Source organism: Heterodontus francisci, chromosome 17 (genome assembly GCF_036365525.1).
Source record: "Heterodontus francisci isolate sHetFra1 chromosome 17, sHetFra1.hap1, whole genome shotgun sequence".
Taxonomy (NCBI): Eukaryota; Metazoa; Chordata; class Chondrichthyes; order Heterodontiformes; family Heterodontidae; genus Heterodontus; species Heterodontus francisci.
In genome coordinates this window covers 29,416,252-29,441,312 of record NC_090387.1, presented here as the reverse complement: position 1 = coordinate 29,441,312, position 25,061 = coordinate 29,416,252, and the positions used below count along the sequence as shown (strand labels likewise).

Here is a 25,061-nt window from a genome sequence, read left to right as displayed (position 1 = left end):
AGTAGTATTATGGCGAGGTTGGATATCTTAAGCTTTTTTCAATAGGATCAAGTATCATTTCTTAAATGAGCGAATAATATAACCAAACACATAAAGTTTTGCTCATACTGGGTTTTTTAATGTATCACAATGAGCAAGAAACATACTTGATGAAGTATTTTCAAAGGAGTATATTCAATTACCATCTACAATCAACTTAACTATGACAACAAGGTTTGTGACAAAATTTTTAAAGTTTGAAATCCACGTGGTTGTTAGTTTCCATGATTTTGGTACAGTTGAATTTTTTTTCATTATTGTTACAGTAACAAAAAAACTAACAAGACTACATTATAGAAAAACATCAAGAACATCATTTTTGGTTTAACTTGCTCTTTTTTGTACATTGCAAGGCTGGAGATACCTCTTTCACCTCAGGGTAATGTTTCCAAAGTTGCCCAAGATGTAAAAGTCAATGCTGTTCACAGTGGGCAGTTTCTCCACAAGAACGACAATAATCTTCTTTATTGTCCAAGAACTTAGATACATCAAGTATGCTGACTTGTGTTAATGCTTCTCTTGTCTTATTCTTTTTCCCCATGCCACAAAAAATGGACACTTTTAATGTGGCACCATTCTCATTGCTTAAAGCTTTGGCCACATTCATATATAGTTAAATAATTTTTTTTTCAAAAAACTGCTCAGTGCTTTTTTCCAGCTCCGTGTTTCAGTACTGGTGGTGCCTTTAGATGCAAATATGTCTTGTCCACTTTTCACCTGTACGTCTTGCTACGTTTAACTGTAAAACTTGGGGTAGCCTGACCCACACAATTATTAGTCTTTGTAAATGGTAGAGTACAAGTGCTACTGAACAGACTTTGGAAACAAAGGTCAGAGTTCCAAGAAAATACAAACCAGAAAATTGCACCTTAAGAGGCCATGTCATAGTATATAAAGATAAAAAACATAAAACAAACCAGTATTTAAAATATAATGCTAGTGTTAAAATGTTAACAGTTAATATGAGGAAAATTATATATGATACAGAAACATACTAACATACAAATTAACAGTTAAATGCCGAATATATCTCATAGAATCACATCAAAAAACAAAACAAAAACAAAAACTGTACAACCTTGGAATAAAATTTTTCATCTTGTGGGAGCTATTTTTTCTTAACCTCATTTAGAAAAGAATTTGAATTTTCCATTTTTGAACGTTATCAGATATCTTTATGTAAAATAGGCCTACTTTTAAATGTAATTTAAACTTCTGTCACCTCTGAAACTGAAGAGTTTTTATACTATCTGCATGTAATTATTACAAAAAATCATTTTTGCACTGTGCACAAGCCTGATTATGAATATGTACAACAGCTTATTGACTACTTCAAAACAATAAAAACAAAAACAAAATTAAAACAAAACATCAGTCCCTGCAACAAACTCCAAGTTGATAGTTTGGAATGAACTGGAGTTCTGCAATTTTCATTGGCTTTTGACATTTGTAAAAGCATCAGCCAAACTGAACCATGGAAAGGTGTATTCACAGTCTAAAAACGTTCCATTTGCAACAGAAAGATGAAAAAAGGAATATCAAAAAAGCAAGGGCTAAAACTGATTTATTGGTTTCCAGTAAAGCTTAGCAAAAAGCAAAGTATAAGCAAGCACCTATTGTGTGACTACAACATTTGCAGCAAAAAAAGATTTTTTTAAAAAAGTGTTCAGACCTTTTTAATGCTAGTAATGAATTTTTTGACATTAGTGTGACTACAGAGATGTACATAACACAAGTGCCCAAATAACAAAGACATTTTCGTAAAAGATCGCTATCGGATATTCTTGGTAGTAGCAGTGTCTTCTAACCACCACTGCACTTATTCCACAATACAAGGACAAACCTTTAAGTAAAAAGTTTTTTTGGTATTTTTATTTGTTTTGTCTTAAGCCACTCCTTTGCTTGCAGAAGAAGCAACGGCAGTGACCTGGATATTACCATTCCTTTTTTGTTAAATTTTTATTAAATCAGAAGAACAAATTCTCAAGTATAAAGATGCCTCTTTTCATCTTTATGCACCAATGGTGAAAGTGTATGTCTTTGGATTTTGTTAAAGCGCGAGAATTTTTTCTCTCATGACAAAGAAAAAAATAATAATTAATCTCCTCCCTCCCTCCCCCCCCCAAAAAAAGACCAGACTGCCGCCACACTACACAAAAACAAATGTCTGCTTCATAGGAAAAATTTCCACAGTATCTACAAAAGCAGAGAGGTAAGTGCACAAAGGTTACAGACACAGGTAAATAATCATTATGTTCCTTAAAGGTTCACAAAAAAATTGAAAAGGACCCTATCCACAAAAAATCTTTTAAATTTACTTTTTTTCTTCCTTCTATAAAACTAGAGCAAACCACCTTCAAAGAGGAAAGTGGGCAATAAGGAAGGTTTCAAGGTTGGAAGGGGAAGGTGGGAAAGGAAGGAATACGACAGAAAAGCATAGACCAGTAACTTGATTCAATCTACCCTATAGGAATGAACAAGACAACATCAAAATGAAGAGCTTTCTGTTGGACAATACAAAAGCTAATGTACACAAAGGTTTTCAATCTACCATACTGTTTAGGTCATTTCCAATGCAACAAACTACTCAACACCAAAATGTTCATATCTATCATAAATACAGAAAGTTAGTTTTTCTTTTAAATTCATTGTTATCTCAGCTACAAGTCCTCAACACTCTTGTGTTTTGGTGGCGATGGGAGTGCTTAATTATCCCTCAGATTATACAGCAGAAGAGCTATTCTTTGTAAATCCCCAGTAAGATGTGTTTAATATTTTAACTCTTTTGAATACTTTCTGCCCATTCAAAAAAAAAATCATTTTCTGGAACAAAAAAAATAAGAACAGAAAACAAACAAACAAAAGCAAAGTATGATTCTGAAAACAGAACAAGGTGTGAGCTATTGACCTGAGAATACAAGACATTACATTTTAGCTAGCCATTGGTATCCGAATGCTTACATAGCAAGAAATCTAAACTGTAAATGGTGGATTGTCATCCCATAAGGTACATGCTGACATCTGCTGTGCTATCAACTTAGGGCATGTTTGCACTGGGGAAATAAAGGGTTTCAGGTTCAAAGACCACTGTAATTAAATTGAGGCAGTTCATTGCTTTCTGGTTTCTGTCATTGCTCAGCTAACCATAGTACCTTCTAGCAACCAGTGTAACAGGTTTAGATGTTGCCAGCATATCAATATGAGACAACAATCCTGAAAGATTTTATTTTTTTGGTTAGAAGCTTTGGAATTGCAGTTAGTCTTTTTTGAAATTGGTTTGTTTTTTTTATTAATCATATTGTCCATCTTCAAGCTTACAATCTGAAGGTGTCCATTCCTACACTAGTCAGACTACTGTCTCTGCGGCAGCTGGGGTCATTTGGACCCTCCAGTGGGCAATCCAGGCCATCTGACTTCTGGCTGAGCTCACTGTCAGACTCATCTGAATAGCCGTCTGTTGGTATAGAGGTCTGAACCCCTGAGGTGCTGCATGAACTTGAGGTAACTGTTGAAGATGAGGAGAGAGAAGGTAAAGAAGAGGGCTTCCTGACTGAGGCTCGGGAAAGAATGTTAGGCCAAGATTTTATGGAGGCATGGGGGGACAGGCTGGAGGAGGGGCTGTCGTTAGAGTGAGTGGCAGACTGCGAGGTAGATGCGGTGTTAGGATCGGGGAAGCAGGCTGAGTGAGGTAATAAACTAGCGTGCTCTTTGGCGTATCTTGCTGCTCGTTTGATTGTTCTGTGTTTGTGCAAGGTTGACTCGAGATGTTGACTTAGAGCTTCACCCCCGCTCAGTGTAGTATCACAGGCCAGGCAGTGGTAGGTGCTGGTGGGGACACGAAGCACCGTCTCTTGCAGATTTATCACAGACTGACCGAAGAAACATATTGACTGCAGGTGGCTCGTGGCTGTCTCTTCATCAGTGAAGACCATCTGACACTTGCGACAGACCAACTTGTACTGCACCTTTGGAACAATGAACAGGTCAAGCGAGTCCGTACTTTTGCTTTCTGTTTGTTGCCGTTCTTCTGGTTTTGGACGGGATGTTTCTCTGGGAGCACTGGCTTGCTCTTCTGTTTTAGTAGATTCTTTGGCGGATTCTTTGTCTGGGGAAGCTGTCAGTTGTGGGGCGGGGACTTGGCTTGGTTTAGGCTGCTGCTTTGGCTGTTGCTGCTGTTGCTGCTGCTGCTGCTGCTGTAGCTGCTGCTGTAACTGTTGCTGTAACTGTTGCTGCTGCTGTTGCTGCTGCAACTGCCTCTGTTGCTGCTGGAGGGCATCTTGTAGACTTTGCTGATATTGCTGATATTGCTGCAGCAAAGAACCTGGTGACAGTCCCATCAGAGCTTGGGATAAAGCTGGGTTGTAGGGAAAGAGACCCTCCATCCCATACATTGGTTGTAGATATCCTCCTTGAAGGGCTCCAGGAATTTGTGGGGCATAATATGGAGAAAAGCCTGGCACAAAGTACGGCAAAAACTGGCTGGTGAGCAGGGCAGTCGGATCAGAAGCCAGTGCAGTTTGCAGAGCCTGAAGCTGGGCTGGATCTACCACATACTCCATGCCAGGAAGAGGTACTGATGTGCCAGCACTGTTGTCATTTTTCTCCTTGTTTGCTGTGGGTATAGGATCTGTTTTATCTTTTTCTTTTTCTTTTGCCCTCTCATTTTCTTTGCTTTTACGTTGTTCGGGTTGTTGTTGCTGGGTAGCTGATGCTGGACGTGGTGTTGTTGTGGTAGCCTGTGCTGGGGCCTGGGATGTCAATGAAGGAGGTTGCTTGCTTGACAGTCCAGTAGTAGGAAGGCCAGGGGAGGGTACAGTTGAACCAGGAATGCCCAAAAGATTAGGTTTAGGAGAAGTTAAAGCTAAAAACAAATACAAAGCAGAACAAACATAAACACTAACAGGCCCACAAGAGTACTGAGGAATATAAAAAGTGCTTGATTTTCAATTTATTATGTTTGCAGAATACTTTACAATTAATTATTTTTGTTTTTTCATCCGGTATGCCTTTCAGTAAGACTAGAATTTTACAAATGCAAGTGGGTCTTTCACTTTTGAGTCAATTTTCAGGCCACCAGCAAAATACAGTACTACAAGAAAGTTGTGCAAAGCCACCAAACAAAATTCTAGTGGCCAGTTTTTAATCTCAACATTGTTGCCTTTTGAAGCTTTCATAAGTAATTTATTGCAGTTCACCCTACACAGTGTATTTCCTTATACATCATCATCCAATGTACAATAGCACTTAATTTTCCCAATTTTTCAAACATTGTTTTCTTCCCAATCTTATTTTGTAACTTACTTCTTTCATTCCTCCACTAGTTCTGACTTGCAATTTATCACCATCTGGCTCAGATATGAACTGGGCCATCTCAGGCCTTTGCTGCTTTTGAAGCAGTGATTGGGTGCTGTGACTGAAGCACACCTTGACTTGCCCTCCAAATTGCATTATCCTAAACTCTAGCACAGCTATGCATCTAGTTTTTGCCCAGCAGCTTTCTTGGATATCTTACTGGTATCAAGAATTCACTGTGAAGAGACCTGCAGGGAGAGTGATTTACTACTTAATACACAGTACTACACAGCATTCAGTACCTCAAAGTAATGTTATGGCACCAGCTGGACACAAATTATTGTTACTATTAAACTCTAATTAAAATGGTATAATTGTTAGTGACATAAATTTGATAGTTGTGGTTCTAATCCCCTTTTGGAACATTTTAATTTAGGCTTAATTGGTAAATGCACAGTTTAGTGGAGCACTGGAGCAAACGGACCACGTGATAGGTTCAACCCCTGGTCTGTGCTGAGTTAGTTCAGCTCAAATGGCAGCAAATGGACCCATAACTGGCTTTGTTTCTTTTTGGTTTGGGAGAGGAAATTTAGCCAGAGCTCTGCTCCTCATCACTATCTAGTGACCATAGCTGCGGATCATAGGTAAGAACTGGATCCAACTGAGCTGCGATGACTGTCGTAATGGGGATTACTGTGCGACACTCACTTTGCAGCATCACATATGAAGCATGGGCAGTTGGGTGTGAGCATTAGAAAGCCAGCAATGTCAATGTGGAATTCCATCCTAGTCCCTCCACTGAGAGATAAAAATAGATGCAAAAATTTATACCATTACCATTTTATAAATTCATATTTTTAATTGGTTCAATGGTAAGAGAACAATTAAGATCACTGGAGAACTACTAATTTTGCATATTTTGCTGAGTTAATCATCAGAGTTTTCCAAGCAAGAAACAAGGAGATAAAAATGTGGGCTAGAAAGTGCACAACAGTGCAAAATAAAACCTAAGATACGTGGAATACGTATTAGCATCTCACTGTTAGAGCAAAACTGTGCCCACAATAGCTCAGTGCCAAGTTAACTTAGTTGGCATAAGGAATGCAATTTACCAATGCGGGGCATCTCCGCAAACCTGATGAGCAGTAAAATCCACTTAAATGCAATCTATTAAAAAAATGTCCATTTTGGTCATGTTGGGGAGAGAGCCTGTAGCTTAATAGTTATAAGGCTAGAGCACTGAAGTTCAATAAAGGGGCCTAGTTTCAAGTGGGTTCCTGGGCAGGAATGGTATAGTTTGATGGATGTGAATATCTTAACACTAACTGCTAATTCATCTCCGCTGTCTGTTTATGTGCAAGTAAAAGGCTTAAGTATTCAATTGTCACAATTAGTTCTCCTAGACATGCTATGATATTCTTATGGTCACGCTGGCATGATGAAATCCCTATAGTATACTCAAAATTAATTATGAAACTAATAACCATGTCCTTGGCTGCACCTGAAAAGAGGTTTGACTCTATCTCTTGACATACTGTGACTACACCTCTGCTGCTGCATTTGGAATAAGGCTTGTGAATCTCCACTACTTCAGCTTTTCTCCTCTCTTTTAAATGAGGTACTTTGAAGTGCTATTTCTGTTTACTTTGCACAATATTGAACACAAAGGGACACTAACAGAATAAAGTCATTCTTTTTCAGAATACACTCGAAAGATCTCTGTCTAACTTTAAAAAATTCTCACTCTTATTTCAGAACTTATGTAACTGTAGTTTATACAGTGCTGTAACTAAAGCAGCAACAGCCTCTATTAAATACAAGGACAGATTATACGTACAACTGAACATGACTTGTTAATGCAGTATTTTGTTGAATGCAATTTAGTATAACAATAAAATCTGATTCGATGTAATAGAAAAAAGGTGAGTAACATTATATCAAAGATTTTCTTCTTCACAAATTGTTCCATTTAACCATACTATACTGATATTTTTAATGTAGCTCCTGCAGCTGACATGATCCTGTTCCAAAGAAGTGTCAAGAACCCTGATATTATTAAATTAACAAACATGAATCTCTATTAAGTCCATACCTGATCCACTACAACATAAAATGAATCTATAGGGTAGATTAGCACTGACGTCACAATACCTAACAGCAAGTCAGCTGCTATCAAGTTACATGCTGGAGAGATTATTCCAACAACGTGGTAGCTACTTCAGGAGAATAACTGAATTGGCTTTGTTTTGTGGTTATTGTATATACATGCGTGGTAAAAGTGAAAAGTGGTAACATGCATGGGACACTTTCAATTTTGCATACAGTGGAAAAAGCACTGCCAGGTCAGGTATGGCTCATCCTGACAAAGTACCTCAACACCAATTTCAGAAGAGCATCTCCCAACACTTACTTTTCCATTCCCCACACTCTATTCTTGGGGCCTTCCAGAGCAAGATTGCAAAAATTTAATGTCAAACTTGTATCAATTTATTGCCATGGATTTATATCCCTGCAATTTGTATTAACCTTGTTGTTAGCAGCCTTCAGAGACAGGACACCTTCATCCTATCTGTCGGGCTGGATTTGACTCCAGGTGATACAAGTTAAATTTGTATAGTAGGCAAATATCAGATTGAAATCTACCAAGAAAGCTATGTTATGTAAACTTAAACCATTAATGCTACCCACCTGTGTTAGATGAAGTAAAGCCAGGTAAAGATGAAGGACTGCCCACACCTGGCAGTAATACAGGTGAAATCCCTGGCAATGTTGGGTAGGCAGTAGGAAGATTAAGAGCTTGTACTGGTGGATTATCAAACAAGCCCTGCTGCTGAAGTGTTTGCTGCTGTGTCGTCAAACCAAGAACCTCATTAGCTTTCTTAATACGGTCTAGTTCTTGTTGAGCCATTAGCCGACGGACAGTAGCTGGATCAATGTATTCAACTTCTTTATCCAGCTGACTCCCAATGGTCTCCTTCACTTTGGAGATATGTTGCTGAGAAAAGATATGGTCTCGTACAGACAGCCGGGCACTATACTTGATGCCACACAAAGTGCACTCTGTTTTGGGTCCTTCATAAGTAGTCTGATTGATACCAAAGTGTTTTGCCATATTCAGCTTGGATTTCTTCTCCTTAGCCCTAGCATTCTGGAACCACACTTGAACAACTCGTTTTGGCAGCCCTATTTCATTTCCCAAAACCTCACATTCCAACATGGTTGGCGTTCGGTAATCATTAAAGCAGGATTTCAGCAGCTTTAGTTGGAGATTTGTCATCTGAGTACGGAAGCGTTTTTGCCCCGGGCGTTCATTGTCTAAGTGCCTTGACAATGTGCTGCTTCCACCAGGGCAGGGTGAAGAGGGATCAGCAAGGCTTGATGTCTCACTGTAATCAATCATGCAATCATTTTCCAACTCCTTAGCATAATAACTAGGTGATGGGCTGACCAAGCCAGATGAACTCCTGTCTTCATTTTCATGTATTGATGATTGCACTATCTTCTGAAGACCCTCTGCTTGATAAAAGACGTGCTTTGAATCAGCTATTATTCCTGTTGCACTGTCATTGTCTGCATTTGCTTCATCTCCGGTTGTAGTGTCAGTAATAGCTGTGTTGACTGAGGAACAGTCATCATTATCAAGCCTAGTTTGGTCAAATCCCAAGTTCACTGAAGAAATTGTAGGACCATCAAATTCCTCAAGACCCTCTACTTTGATAGATGACGGACTAAGAAGAGCTTTGGGTGAGAATTCTCCACTTTTGTTCACTGGTGAAAGAGTAGCACACTGACTGTCACTATTTATTGATGAAAGCTGGGCAAAACCGGAGCAATCCATCGGATCTATCTTCAATAGGTTTCCTCCATCACTATCAGTTGACAAAACAGAAGACATGATCAGGCTGTACCCAGCACGTTTAGCTTCGTGCCAGTGGCGTGATCGGATGTGGGCTTCCAGTGCTGTCTTAGCTTTAAACAGGGCTCTGCAGAATGGACAGCGTCTGTGAGCTTGTGCAGGACCAACAGCTCTAAACTGTCCTTTTCTTTCCCTAGCACGAGTGTTCTGGAACCAAACTTGAACAACACGTTTTTTGAGGCCTACTTCATGTGCAATGTGGTCCAACATTTTCCGTGTTGGATTTGAATCAAGTAGGTATTTCTGATAGAGGATTTCTAATTGTTCTGGGGTGATAGTCGTCCTTAAACGCTTATCTCTCTGAGGTTCATCACCATTGTTTCCACTATCATTGTCTCCAGGACTAACACTTGCCTTTTCTTCCAGTTTTCTTTTTAATGTGTTCATAGCGGAATTTGGTGTGGAAGGTGAAGAAGCAGAGCTTGTTGGGATCTGAGGTAGAGTTCCAGAAAGTATCTGACTGGCTAGCAGAGGGTTAGTGGGATCAAAAAGCATGAAGGGCATCTCTATTGGACGATCTAAGAACTGAGGATGTACAAATTGGTTTTGTGCAGATAGAAAATGAAGCTGTTGATGCTCCTGCCAAAGGTCAAAGGTTGGAAATGCCAGTTTGCATTGGTCACACTGATAGTGAATCATCTGTGGAGGTAGGCTTCCAAGCTGTTGTGGCGTTGAAGTGTGAAGTGGATTTAAGGAAACGTGAGGAAGCTGAGATGGGCTAGGGATGGCTTGGGGTACAGAGCACTGCTGCTGTGATTGCGGAGGTGACGAGAGCTGTGGGGCCTTCTGCTGTGTTACCTGTGTTTTCTGATCTTGTTGCTGCTGCTGTGCCTCAAGTTTTGGTTGTAACAGCTTCTCTTGTGAATGCTGCTGCTGTGTATCAGGAGATTCAGGCTGCTTTGGTTTCTCATCAGATAACTCTGGGTTAGAGGGACCCTCCTCTTTCGCAGTTGAGGTGCGAGGCATATTTCCAGAAGTTACGTTTGCTGTTGCTGTTGAAGATGAACCACAGACAGCTGAGGTCATAGGAGTGCTATAAGATGAAGCAGAGGGTCCTGACATCTCAGATGCATCCATGGAGTCCTCTGTCTGACTGTCATATTGAATATCGTCATCTTCATCTTTATAGCACAGTTTTTTTTGGTGTTTAATGAGGTCAAAGATACGTTGAAATACCAAACTGCATTTTTTACACTGATAATTCAAATTACTTGTGCGAATGTAACGATCATTTGACAACTCACGACGTTCACCCTCCTTTCCTTCACCCTGATTCTCATAGTTTTTGCGCGCCTTCTGTCGTGCATTTTGAAACCAAACTACAATTACGCGAGTTGGAAGGTTCAGCAAATTGGAAAGTTGCTCAAATTCATCATCTTTTGGATAAGCATTGGCATCAAAGAAATCCTGCAAGACACGCAGCTGATAGTCAGTAAATCTTGTCCTAGTTGATCGATTGCTTCTGTAATACTCAGCCCTTGCAGGTTCTGGGGAGGGAGGCTTTGAATCTTCCTTAATATCTTCAAGTGATGTAACAGGAGGATTGTTGAAGTTGTATGGCGAGTCTTTGTTACGCTGACGTTCCTTAAACAATGTGTTTCGGAACCAGTGCTTTATTACCTTCTGTGGCAACCCTGACTTGTCAGACATTTCTTTGATTTGGTCCTCATTTGGTGAATTATTTATATCAAAGTACCCTCTGAGGATTTTGAGCTGTTCATCTGTGATGCGTGTCCGTGGCCGCTTGTTCTGCTGTTGCTGAAGCAGATTGGGGTTAAGCTGCTGTTGATAAAGCTGAGCCAGATCTGCAGGTTTCGGGTCCACTGGTGTTAGCTGGGAGGGGATTTGTGGTGGTAAAGACTGCAAAGGCATTGACTGCATCAGAAGAGGTGAAAAAATAGGCAAGTCCATTGGCATAGAGAGCTGAGAAATTGACACAGAGGGTTGAGAGGTTGAAATAGCAGGTGGTGTGTGAGGTGGGGCAGTAGAAGTAAGATTCTGAGCAGTAGATGCTTGAGGTGGTGCTGGTGGTGGAGGTGGGGGTGGTGGTGGAGGTGGGGGTGGGGGAGGGGGTTCAGGCGTTTGTGGTCTCAGGGGATATAGTTTATCATAGTTGTCTCTATACTGTTTGGCAAACTGCTCAAGCTCTTCAAATGGTAAGAACTGCTGATGCACATGCTCTTGATGGCTCTTTAGGATTAAAATATTAGAGAACAATTTGCCACATGTGTTACACTCCAATTTATCCACATTGTCACTTAAGCCATTCTTACTTTTCTTTTGAACTTTTTGTTTGTTTTCATTGTACTGAATGACAAGTTCAAACCCAAAATTCTCTAGCAAGGCTTTGGTGGCATTACCACGAGCATCAGACGGAATTCGAGGAGGAAGTAAGGAAGATTCAGTCCCACTATGTGCTGTTTGATCTTTCCTATCTTTGGATTTATGTGCTTCCATGGAAATTTCCTTTGACCTCAATCCTTCATCAGATTTCTCAGAATTTTCTTTCTCTTTATGCCCATCCTTGTCTTTTATAACTGCTTTTGGTTTCTTGTCCAGCTGTTGGCTTTGTTGAAGCAAAGTTGTATGTTGCTGTGTTAGAGAAGACTGCTGCCCTTGCTGCTGAATCAATTGGTGCTGCAGATTCTGAGTATGGGGTTTCACATCTTCAAGCAAAGTATTTGTCCCCGACATTGTTAATGTGGCACTACTTGCTGATATGTTGATTTCTGGGTTAAGTTGGAACTCTGTTCCAGGAATATAAAAAGGAAATAATAGTTGCTGTTGCTGGAGTTGCAGTAGAGCCTCAGTGGTCATGGGAAAATGCGGTAGTAAGGCTGGATTGAACAGCTGGGGCTGGAAGAGAGCAGCTTGCTGAAGTTCTTGTTGTAGCTGAGCCTGGGCCTGGGCCTGAGCCTGAGCCTGGGCCTGGGCCTGAGCCTGAACGTGGGCCAAGGTCTGCATCTGCTGCTGTTGCGTCTGTTGCCGGGATGTGATCATATCAGCTATTTTCCTCTTGCTGGCATCTTTCTGTTCCAAAGATGTGGCAATGCTGGTTGCAACAGAATTGCTAATTGTAGATGTTCCAATGGAATCGGCAGTGATCTGGCTTCCACTCATTAAACCTAAGCTAGAGGCAGCACTATATGTAACTCCACATCCACTGCCACCTACACCAACATCAGCATTCCCATTGCTATTGCCACTTGGGCTCGGACTAGATGTTGACAATCCTAAGGTAGCATTACTGTTACTAATGGTACCACCAGCACCTCCACTGCTACTAGCAGCTTCTAATTTTGCTGCTCGTGCTTTAGTCTGATGCAATACTGATCTCATATGGATCTCTAGGGTTGAGCTTTGGCTATAGGCCACATTGCATGTGTTACACTTAAAAGGCTTGTTATCTGGGCTACTTGTTGGCTCAGACTGACCGGTAGCAGATTCCTGAAGTGCCCTTTTCAGCTTGTGCAGGTGGGACACAGAATTATAATGGACAAGCAAGATGTTCTTTTGCGTAAATGACTCCTTACAAACTGTGCACTTATAGGGACGAGAGGGATCCAGGAATTTCTCCATTGTGAAATTAGGGCCTTTCCTAAATGGCAGAGCCCGTTTTGGCTCACAGCCAGAATCTTCTTGAACAGATCCAGAGTCACTTCCAACAGGGCTCTGTTTCTCATCCGAATCACTTTCTTCATCTTTATCCTCATCTGCACCCAGGGCTTGATCTTCACTAAGAGATGCATCACCCAATGTCATAACATCACCATTGACTGCAAGTCCACTATACAGTTGCTGGATGTCACTCTCACTCAGTTCCAGGTGGCTGGTCTCGAGGTGCTTTTTCAAGGCTTGAAAGGTACGAAAGCTGCGCTGGCACAAACTGCACATGGTGGCAGCTCTAATGACATGATACTGAGAGTGCAGTTGGAGTTTCTCAATGGTCTTGAAGGCTAGGCTACACTGATTACAGCGGTATTTGTAGACATGACGATCTGATACAGGTAGTTGGGGCCTTTTAGCATGAATCTCATTGAAATGGACCTGAAGTGCAGTGGAAGTCTTAAACAACTGGTTACATCCTTTCTTCCAGCACAGGAACCCAGCATCATCCTTCACTAAACTCTGGTCAACAGAAGACTTTGGTTCCATGCTACGCTCTGTACTTTCCGAAGGTACACTGCTCTTTTCTGGTTGATCTGATGTTTCTAATGAAAACAAATTTAATGAGAACTATCAGTGGGTAGAGTAAATTTTAATAAGTCCCACTTCTAATTTGCTTTTACTGCATAAGAGACTTATCGCCATATTGAACAAACTTTCAGATTAACAATACCATTTGTGCATTGTACCTCTGAATACCAAAATATAATAGGTTACCACTTTATTAAAGTACCTTAAATATTTTATAGTAATTTATCTTCAACGAGTTTGGAAACAGATCAAATTGATATAATTTACTGGAATATACTATTCTTATCCTTTTAACTAGGAAAAACCAATAACTAGGCCCATATACTTTAGGGAGGTAGTGATGTTTCTGCAACTTTGCATTCAGCTTCGCATACATCCGGTGTTATCAATATGCTGGTCTTCAATATCATACATTTCAGTATAAGACCATTTATAGTGCTTTGAAATTCAATTTATTTTGCTACTATGCTGGAATGCAGTGAAATGGCTATACAACCAGTTTTGAAGCAGAAATTGGGTTTTGAATTTGGCATTAGTGTTTTTGATGAGGCAATGCTCGGTGCATATAATATTAACTGTGAAAGTGAAACTGCTACTTTTGTTAGCATTCGAATCAACACCCAGTAGGATGAACATTTCGAAAACAGTGGTGACTCCATAATCTGACATTTGCCAAAGGTAGATATTGATGGAATAACAAGCCTGGATGAACACAAATCAGGCAGCCCTTATACTAAGAAATTTATAGAAATAACTATTTCATTTCCCACATTAAGGGATACAATTCCAATAAGTACCATTAATTCTACAAAATACTTTGATGTTCAAATTGCTAGCTGATCATCTCATTCACTTTGTATTGCCATTGAGATTGACTTCCTGTAGTTTGAATCCAATACAATTACAATAAAAGGTGCCATATGCCATCTTTGTAGTACAGGAAGTGTAGCAGAAATGAGAAAAATGACATATTCAATAGTGAAGGAGTTAAAACGGCACATTATAAAATGAATGTGTCCTAACTAGAATGAAGGTGTCAGAATAAAACTGAACTGGACTGTAAAATTGAGATAATGTTAAAATTCAAAGATGCTGGAATATTGAGGCTTAGAATACAAAATCATGTCTGTAAATTGGTATCGGTTGCTCACAGAAATCTTTCAGGACACAATCTGACCTTAAGGAAAGTACAGATTATGGGGTTCACACTGATAAACAGGTACAAGGCTCTACATTAACTTTCAGAGTATTGGCCAGTGGAGCAAGATGCCTTTTTAACTCATTTGCCCCAAAATCCCGAAATAATTGGCAATGGCAAGAACAAATACCTCTCTTTTTGAGGCACAAAGTCTAAAGCAGTACAAACTAACTTACTCATATGAAACACTCATTTAACTCTAAACATTGTGGGGCTAATTTTAACTTTTGATCTGGAGCGTAAAAAGAGTGATATTGGAGCAGATGACCATCATACACCCCGCATGATTTTGCTATCCTCTGACCAAGGTTTTGGGATACCTAACCAATAGTTGATTGGCTAAACACACAGATTCCACACAGCAATGATCCATCCAATACCTGGAAATTTTCATTTTGCAATGTTGCCCTAGAGGAATCCAAGAGTAGAGTATTTGTCAAGGTAAGTGTGATTCATAACAATCTAAGAAAGCCCCAAGGTGGAAGGAAAATAAATACTGAGATTTGCTCTTGGTTAACTTGTAATTGTTTTAGAAATTGATCTAAAGCAGGACTTCCAGAATTTAGCGTGCAGTATAATTATCAATTTTGGGTCATTTGCTTACATATTGCCTACTTATGCAAGTGATGGACACAGCTTGGCTGGTATGAGATGATACTTACTTGCCCAAGGCAAGTGAGCAACGGTTAATGTAGAGCCATGGGACATTAATAATATACAATTAAATCAATATGCAACATTTGGTCTCTTCTTTGACAATGCACAGTCATTACATTCTACAGCCTGATTTGTATGGAAACAATGACAGTACAAGCTGCAGATTGATATGTACTCAACAATGCATTTTGTAATGCAGCAATTTCCATATGGCTGCTATTAACCAACATACCTTGTAGTTTTGTGGTGTCTTCTGTATTGGAGCTTGTTGCAGTCTGCAAGACTGCATGGCTTTCTCTCTCTGGAACAGTTGTAGGGAGAAACATGTTGCTTGGCATCATCATCTCTGGCGTAGTTACCTACATAGAAGAATTTTAATAATTAGGAAGAAGCACCTAATTGGTTCAATGAGGCATCAACATTGTGAGCTCCGTACCTAACATTGTTTTGAAATAATGTGCCAAGAATACAAGTTTCTATGGAGAAAAATATTAGCAACAGACATAAAACAGACCTATACCGACAAAACTCATCAGTCCTATTTTTCTAAAATTCATACTTTGATTACTGACAACCTTTTATCGTGTATTCAAAGTCATGTGTCGTAGCCAATTAAAAGGACTAGTTAAGAGTGCCTATCTGACACTTCTAGAAACATTGCCATTAAATCAATCCTTCTAAAATATAACATACTTTAAAGTATAATAGGTAAGTTATAAACTAGGTAAGTTATAGATACCAAATTAGATACAACTTCCCCCTGACGTGACTATTTTGTTAAGCCAAATACAGGAACAGTTTTGAATTGCATTTTTTTTTAAATTGCAGTTAAATTTCTCAATGTTCAATTAAATTCCCTAAGGTTCGCTTTGTGGACTGACATTTCTCACACGTAGCTTTTCCCTCAGTGCTCTGGTTACTGCCCTTTTGAACGATCTTCTTTTGCTCCTTTTAAGCTTCTAACCTGGTGAACTATATACTCTTCCTCCTCCCTACATGGTTACTTTAATGAAATCAAGAAACATTAAAAATTCAGAACTTGATTCATTTCCCCACCCTTGTCTCACCCCAGGACCCAAAATAACTCTTTACAACCATGATGTCCCTTTAAGATCTTAATATGCTAATGAGCTGAGTACCAGGATGTAGTCATGTGACTCGGAGCCAACCACACACGCTGTAACTGGAACACCAAGAGGCAAGTCATGTAAATCAGTAGCTTTGTACTGTATAACAGTTTAGCTGTTTAATGAATCTGTTTTGAGATCTTCAATCAACTGAACTTCACACATCTCATTTATGTTGCATCAGACAACATAAAAACTTTCTCATTACATTCTTTACAACCATAAGTTTTTCCTTCCTTCTACAATTTATAGACCTTTAAAATTCAAACTTGGTTTCATACAAATGTTGATTTAGCATCTTCTTTACTAACCTTTTCCACCCTAGTGATGTCCTAATTTTTGGCATTTGGCCCTCCATTTAAGTTTTTAAGAATAAATTGTTATGTTTGACCAATAACTCTTGTGTTATGTAGGTAACGTAAAGGAACTGTTAAAGTTGGTAATAATATGTATTTAAAAATGGGCATTATGAGGATCTTGTATATTAAGGCCATCAGGGACAGTCCTCTTATTTACAATAGAAAATTTGCAGAACTATTAAAGCAACTATACTTAGTTTTACTTTATCCTAATTTGAACTCATTGCACCTTATAATGTTTCCTACATTACAACAGCAACTATACTTCAAAAGTACTACTTCATTGGCTGTAAAGCATTTTGGGACATCCTGCAGTTATGAAAGATGCTGTATAAATGCAAGTCTTTTTTAACTCCTTTGGAGTATTGCACTGAATGCTGAACTGATAGTTTTCATAGCAGAGCTGCTCTACAAACTGGCCATTGGAGATGCACTATTTTCACCAATCTATTGGCATTGATAAGTTTAGGTGCTCCACTCTGCTCAGCAACCAATGTGCCTTACTAATAACCATAGAAAGCAGCAGACAGGCTCACGATCAACTGATAAAATATATGGCAGATAGATTTGGGGCTAGACGCCACACCACAGGGCATTTAACAACTTCACTCATTGACAATACCCTTCACTCGCGTGTGACAATGGCACACGGGAGCTAATATCTCCTCAGCAACTTTGAATTTCTCAGGCAAACTATGTATTGGTTACTTTCAGTCAAATATCACTGACAAAGCTAATAACAGCATATACAATGTTATTGTGACAAAGAAGGATGGATCTATTGCATCAGCAATATTAACAGTTCTCAAGAATTTTGAGTGTCAAGATCCTAGCAACAATCCAATATATACCCATCATTTGTGCAAAAGTAAACCTCTTCAACACTTATTCACACATTAATAAAACACCAACTTCTGCAATCCAGAAATCACTAACCACACAAATTGGTAAACAGAGAGAAGGTAAGTTTTCTGGGCTAAATGGATGTGTAAGATAACCTCACTCGGAGCAACCATTAACAGATTCGTTGAATAATAATCGTCTTTCAAACTGCATTCCTGCAAGTGAAAACTAGTTAGAAAAATATTTGGATATTCGAATACAATACTGAAATTAGAATGTAAGCTTTAGTTGCCATGATGCAAAAAATGACTTTTGTACTAGAAAGGTGAAAGTCAATCATGTGTGAATGACAGCAAGAATAGACAAAAATTCATCAACTCTGTTATTACACAGAACCTATTTAATCATAATCAGTGATTAAGTTTAGAGAAAGCAGTGTGGCTGCACAGTGCTTGCCTTCACTTTCATTCAATTAACTGTTGAAAAATAATAATCAAGTTCTCTTGCTACTCTGCATTTTAATCAGAGGGCATGTTTTACAGTCATTAACCCTTTTGCAAAGTAATATCTAAAGACTGGACAGCCTTCTGTTAACAGAGATTGAAATGCTGAATGCATGGAAGTACAAACTAATGAAAACAGAAGATATATGTAAAAATAGAAGTGATGAAGTAAATTACTACTTTGTGTAATATTTGTTTTTCACATTTTCACACTAACTGCAGGCGGTGGGTGTCTGTAATACAGAGCAGATGTTTCAGTTTGGGAAATTCTGCATCAATAGCTATAAACTGGTGAGATCAGTGAAAGTGGTGAACGGCAGCCCCATCAGAATGGCAGTGGTCCAATGGTAGCAGGATTACTGCCCTCTCTCAGGATGCCAGCACATCTGCTTCTTTGCCACAAATCAGCCAAATACAGACCACTGCACCAGAAAGCCAGCTGAGCCAGACTGCCGCGCCAGAAACCCAAGTTCTGCAGTCTGCAGCTGAACCCCCATGGGTCGTTGGCCACAAGCATATGAAGGGCCTCCACATGTGCAACAGAAGCAAAGGAGTGGTGAAAGGGAAAGTTAATGCTGAGGGCTTTTTTTAGTCACTTTTCAAGGAAGGGGATTGAGGAGATCACTGGAAGCATTGCTCTATCAACTGCTACAATATGCTGTGCTGCCCTCATTCTTGTGCTTCTCCATTCCCTTTATCCAAATCTTCCTTGTCTGATGTTGCTTCTTTTTCTTGTTTTGTCTCCTGAAACTCCAACCCTCTTTGCATTGCCAGGTTGTCCAGATTGCTGAAAATTATAACGATGCAATCCACTTCGACTGGGGATCATATTGTAGACAGCCCTCGAGGTGATTAAGGCACCTAAACCCGAGCTTCAAAAGCCAATGGCATGCTTCTGGTAGTCCCATGACCCTGACTGTACCTGAGCTGTTCAGGTGTATTAGGGTTGTGGAGGGGTTTCATCAGTAATGTGTTTTGGGGGTAGCAGGTATCACTTGACCCTGGCAGCTATCTTCTGATTATCCTGGGTGGAAGGAAAGTCAGGGGATGGATGAGTGCCACTGGATTAAGGTATCATGCCAGATGCTAGTAAAACTGGCACATGCTTTCGTTGTCCTTCTGTGATGATCGGACATCAGTTGAACATTGAGGAGTGGAACGGGAAGTATTTCCTGTTCACAAAAGCTCATGGTTCATCTTCAGGTGCTCTGGTAGTTAAATGAGGGCAGTCTAATATGCCCAGGACACAAGGGAAGCCAGCCACTACTGCATCCCAGAGCTCTCTCAATCTGGGTGTTGGTGTCCATCAGGAAGATAAAGTACTGGTTTGCTTTGCAAGGAGGGCAATGGTGAGCTGATTAATGCATCTGTGCACTGCAGGCTGGGAGATCATAGAATTATATGCTGTTGCAGAAGGCCAGCGTGGTCTTGATAGGCCAAACAGCCTCCTTCAGAGCTGTAACCATTCTATGATTCTATGAAGTGCAACCTCTTCCTGTACCACTCATCAAAAGTATCCAAGGAACTAACTGTTGGCCTATAGACTCTGTGGCCTGGATAAAGCCTTCGAAGAACAGCTCCTCTCACCTGCAATGCTCTAACAGGCTCACCTAGTTGTTGAAGCTGCTGCTGCTTCTCTTCCTTCAACTGTTCAAAGAAATGAAGCAATAATAACATCCATGATAAGTAGTGAGTGCTTAATCAGGGCAAGCAAGGGAAAAATTAGAAAGATGCAAATGTCAAGCCCAGAACTGCCTTGAAAATCCACTAACCACAATAGCATAGAGATCCTAACACTTCAGGTGATTTCTCCTGTCTTCTCCTGTCCTCTTAGGGCAGCACAGTGGCGCAGTGGTTAGCACCGCAGCCTCACAGCTCCAATGACTCAGGTTAAATTCTGAGTACTGCCTGTGCGGAGTTTGCAAGTTCTCCCTGTGACTGCGTGGGTTTTCGCAGGGTGCTCCGGTTTCCTCCCACAGCCAAAGACTTGCAGGTTGATAGGTAAATTGGCCATTATAAATTGCCCCTAGTGTAGGTAGGTGGTAGGGAAATTGTGGGGATGTGGTAGGAATATGGGATTTAATGTAGGATTAGTATAAATGGGTGGTTGATGGTCGGCACAGACTCGGTGGGCTGAAGGGCCTGTTTCAGTGCTGTATCTCTAAATAAAAAAATAAATAAATGTACCTTCCAATCATCTCAGCCTGTTTTTGAAGTCCATCCCAGAAGGGTTTACTCAGTGGGTTTACTGTTGGGTGGGATTTCTGGCCCACGCAGTTAAAATTGCATCGAGACCTAAACTACAACATACGAACCCTTTTTGCATTTAGTAATGAGGCACTCGCTTGTTTCCAACAGATACATTTGCCACTAAGATCAACTCCCGACTTAAAATGAGATCAGGACTCAAACCATGAATGCTCCTGCCCAGAATGGCTCGGGTCCACAGTGACCAGGCATTTACCCTCTGAGCCACCAGTGTACATGCCAATATACATTTTTAAAAACACAACACCAAACCAGGCTCCAGATCTCAGTGTTGAATTCCAGAAATGAGGTGAGAGTTATTGTATTGGCATCAGGACAGTGGCACCAAGGAGCCCTACTGAAACTGAAGTCAATGGGGATTAGGGGGAAAATGCTCGACTGTCTGAAAACAGACCTGCCATGAAAGAAGATGTGATTGTTAAAAGGGCAACCATCTTAGCCTCAGAACATCCCGACAGGAGTTTCTCAAGGGCACAGCCTAGGCTCAACTATTAAATAAAAGCAAAATACTGCAGATGCTGGAAATCTGAAATAAAAACAAGAAATGCTGGAACCACTCAGCAGGTCTGGCAACATCTGTGGAAAGAGAAGCAGAGTTAACGTTTCGGGTCACTGACCCAAAACGTTAACTCTGCTTCTCTTTCCACAGATGCTGCCAGACTTGCTGAGTGGTTCCAGCATTTCTAGGCTCAACTATCTTTAGCTGCTTTAAGAATCACATTTCCCACATAAGGTTAGAAATGGGGCTGTTTGCTAACGATTGAGTATTCAACTCCATCCATAATTTCTCAGATAATAAAGCAGAAAATGCCTGCCACTGCAAGACCTGGACAACATCCAGGATTGGGCAGCTAAGTCACAAGTAACCTTCATGCCACCCAAGTGCCAGGCAATGATCATCTCCAACAAGAGAAATCCTAACCACCTCCCCTTGACTTTCAATGGCATTACCATTCAGAATCAGAGGAAAATCACCAGTGACCAGAAACTCAACTGGCTAATAGAACAGGTCAGAAGCTGGGCAGGTGTGGTGAATGCTTCACCTCCTGACTCCCAAAACCTTTCTACCACTTAAGAAGGCAGAAGTCAGGAATACAAGGGAATTTTCTCCACTTGCCAGGATAGGTACATTTGTAACAACACTCAAGAAATATAATGCCATTCAGGACAAAGCAGCCTGCTTGAATGGCGCCTATAACACTGGCCTAAGCAACCACTCACCTCCCTAACATTGGCATTAGATTTTTTTAGATTTAGAGATACAGCACTGAAACAGGCCCTTCGGCCCACCGAGTCTGTGCCGACCATTAACCACCCATTTATATTAATCCTACACTAATCCCATATTCCTACCACATCCTCACCTGTCCTATATTCCCCTACCACCTACCTATACTAGGGGCAATTTATAATGGCCAATTTACCTATCAACCTGCAAGGCTTTTTTTGGCATGTGGGAGGAAACCGGAGCACCCGGAGGAAACCCACGCAGACACAGGGAGAACTTGCAAACTCCACACAGGCAGTACCCAGAATTGAACCCGGGTTGCTGGAGCTGTGAGGCTGCAGTGCTAACCACTGCGCCACTGTGCTGCCCTAAATATTGTGGCTGCAGTGGTAATGTAGCTCTAGGGGAATCAAAGGATATGAGGATTTGGCAGGAAAGTAGATATGAGGTCAGGGATCAGCCATGATTTTATTGAATGGTGGAGCAGGCTCAAGGGGTCGGTTGTATGGCCTGTTCCTATTTCTTATGCTTTGTTCAATGTCTATTATCTGCAAGATGCACTCCTGCAACCCACCAATGCTTCTTTGGCAGTACCTCCCAAACCAGTCATCTCCACCACCGAGAAATGGAAAAAGGCAGCAAGCACACGTGAACACTGTCACCTGTAAATTTCCCCTCCAAGTCACACACCATCTTGATATGGACAGATATCGCTGCTCAGTATTGTTGCTGGGTCAAAATTCTGTAACTCCCTACTAAACAGCATTGTGGGAATACCTTCACAGTACGCACATCAGGGGTCGCAGAAGGCAGCCCACCACTGCCTTTTCAAAGGCAAGTTGAGATGGGCAATAAAGGCTGTCCTGCCAGCGATACCCACATCCCAAAACTAAATTCAAAAAGAAAATGTCTTCTATTGTTTGAGAAATTCAAAGGAACTCGGGTTGGGGAATTCTGAGAGTCTGCAGTGCTGGCAGCATACCTCACTTGCCAGCCACTGAACCTGGCAAATCGGAGTGCATAGCCTGCAGTTTGGTCGGAAAATAGCTGGCTATGTAAGCCCAAACTATCCATTTTTTACTGCCCAGTGGGCGAAGAGCACCACCAATAACACAGACTCATTATGTTATTCAAGAGATTTATATCTTTTAACCTGTATGAATTCAATTCAGTAATGAAACCTACGCAAGATTAGATTTGCATCATTTGTACTGAGAATTACTTTATTTTCGTTAATTATTACTGTATATATTGAAACAGAAGAGGATGCACATATTGCAGAGCCTCCTAGTCCGCTTTAAATGACTAGAATTGCTCCAACATCTGAAAGAATTTTATCAGAACAATACTGCAACTTTACAGGAAGACTGGAGTATTTATAAAGGCTGTAATTTTTTGAACTGCAATCTAGGTGGACCAACCTAACACAGGAAACTGTTCTTGTAAATCAATTCATGACAGGTTTATGTGCACTACTGGACTTAATGATCAATTAAATGATAAATAAAACAAACCCATACTGCAAATCCCACAATTGGCATCCAGTATACAATATCCTTATTCTGGAGAAAGGTTTGGACTGGAACAGGTTAAGCACTTTTTTCAAAGTATTCCTCCCACAGTCATTTCCATTTTGAAGTTGATTTACTTAAAAAAAAACTGCTTCTTTAGCTATCAGCTGGCAACTACCAGAAAATCCCAAGGTCACTTTTAATTTAGATGATTTAATTTGCAAACATAGTTCAAAATGGCTGTCATCTCACAGGGCTCCTGCTTAATGAAGCATGATCATCTTCATTACTTCATTTGAGCTAGACAGACAAAAGAACACCTTTATGCATAGCACATAAAGAAATAACATTTTCTCATTCAGATTTCAAAACTATTCTCTTCAGATGGACTGCCTTGTAAGTAAGGGATTATGCAATCATGAACAGACATACATACTTGTCTTTCAAAAGCTACATGAAGGTTGAGAAACTTAAAACAGACTGATGGCTAAACCCATCATTCTGTCAACCTCCCCTCAGTTTGGTGAAATAGTGCAGATACTTGAGATATTCAATCATAGCTGGAACTCGCATAATTTCTAAAGGTTTTACCTAATTAATTATCTTTTCAAGCAAGTTAACATCTACTCTGTACTCCTCTGTTGGAAAGGTGCGCACAGAGGGCTCTTCAAATGCTATCAGTGTGCTACCTAGGTAAACTGAGATGAAGCGTGCTTAAATAGTGCGGGAAGTGATCAGTGTCTGGCAAGTTCCCCTCTGCTTCTAAGTTGACTGCCGCAGATTATGGAGAGGCCCACATGATTTCAAGTCTAGGTCTCCAAGCTGAGATATCAATGCTGCTGAGCTACCACTTATTTAGTTTGCAATGTGATTAAAAATTCATAATCTAACAAAACAAAATCTGTTGCTCAATTGCTATTTTATTGACCCTATTATGACATCATAATATTCTGTTGAAGTTCCAGAAAATGTCACAGCTGAACTTCAACAAAAGTATTATGGATTGTGATGCACACTATCAGTTTTCAGCTGCTGATTCCCTCAGCAGGGACCAAGGTATTATTCTATCATGTTCCTCAAGGGTTGCCAATTGTGGAACTATTTTCTATTGTTGCTGTGTCACAATGACTTTATGGAATTACATGACACCAAATTACTCCACTTTTTCAGCTTTCAAACAAACCAGCAATAATTAACTTTGAAATCTGATGAACACTGTTACATACAATAAATAACTCTCTGGTTACCAGTTATCAGACTGCCTGCGGTGTATAAAATGTGTCACATTGTAGTTGACTTTATACTGCTGTACTACTACGCTTGTTCTACTGGCTCCCAGTGCAGCTGGCAGCAACATCAAATGAACTTGCCAGATTCACAAGGAAGAAGGCTGAGATGATCGATTCTTATTTACTAGGCCTTTCCTGCCATTGGTCTCCTATCTGTCACACTCACTTTGGGGTTGCTGCTAACTGCATAAGAGTCACGCATGTTGGAGGCCAGTGGTACTAACACAGCAGTACAAAAAAATTGGATTTTGCGCCCTGGCGTTCATATTTTACATTTGGAACTAAAATTTCAGCTGTACTTCAATTTTATGTACACATTGCATTACAGAGCTTGAGGGTCTATGTATTGCTTGATCCTTCCGGATGCTTCTGCAAGTATCCTGCAAGGATACAAGCATCCTGTATTACGTATGGCCTTAGGCTGAAAGGTGTATATACTTCATGAAGAAATACTTCAGCTTCAAGGCGCACCCCACTTGTGTTTCAGGGGTGAAAATAGTAATATATTTTGAAATTATTCTTTATTGAAGCCGAAATGTTTTGCACAAGAATGGAAACGTACAATATATATCATATCACAGAATCACAATCAGTAACGACTTAACATTCTCCAACTAAATGCATTATAATGAAA

The 25,061-nt window shown here is 40.3% G+C and overlaps 1 protein-coding gene across 4 annotated transcripts in view; it reads right to left on the bottom strand.

The window, feature by feature from the left end:
- Window positions 1–107: 107 nt before the first annotated feature.
- zfhx3b (zinc finger homeobox 3b) overlaps window positions 108–25,061 on the bottom strand; it is a 483,313-nt gene continuing 458,359 nt past the window's right edge. For all 4 annotated transcript variants that reach the window (XM_068049197.1, XM_068049196.1, XM_068049199.1 and 1 more), the window contains 3 exons: window positions 15,532–15,658; window positions 8,020–13,458; window positions 108–4,900 (listed from right to left, as the gene is read on the bottom strand). In XM_068049197.1, coding sequence (XP_067905298.1) covers window positions 3,354–4,900; window positions 8,020–13,458; window positions 15,532–15,658 — 7,113 coding nt within the window. In that variant the 3' untranslated portion in view covers window positions 108–3,353. The remainder of the gene's footprint in view (window positions 4,901–8,019; window positions 13,459–15,531; window positions 15,659–25,061) is intronic.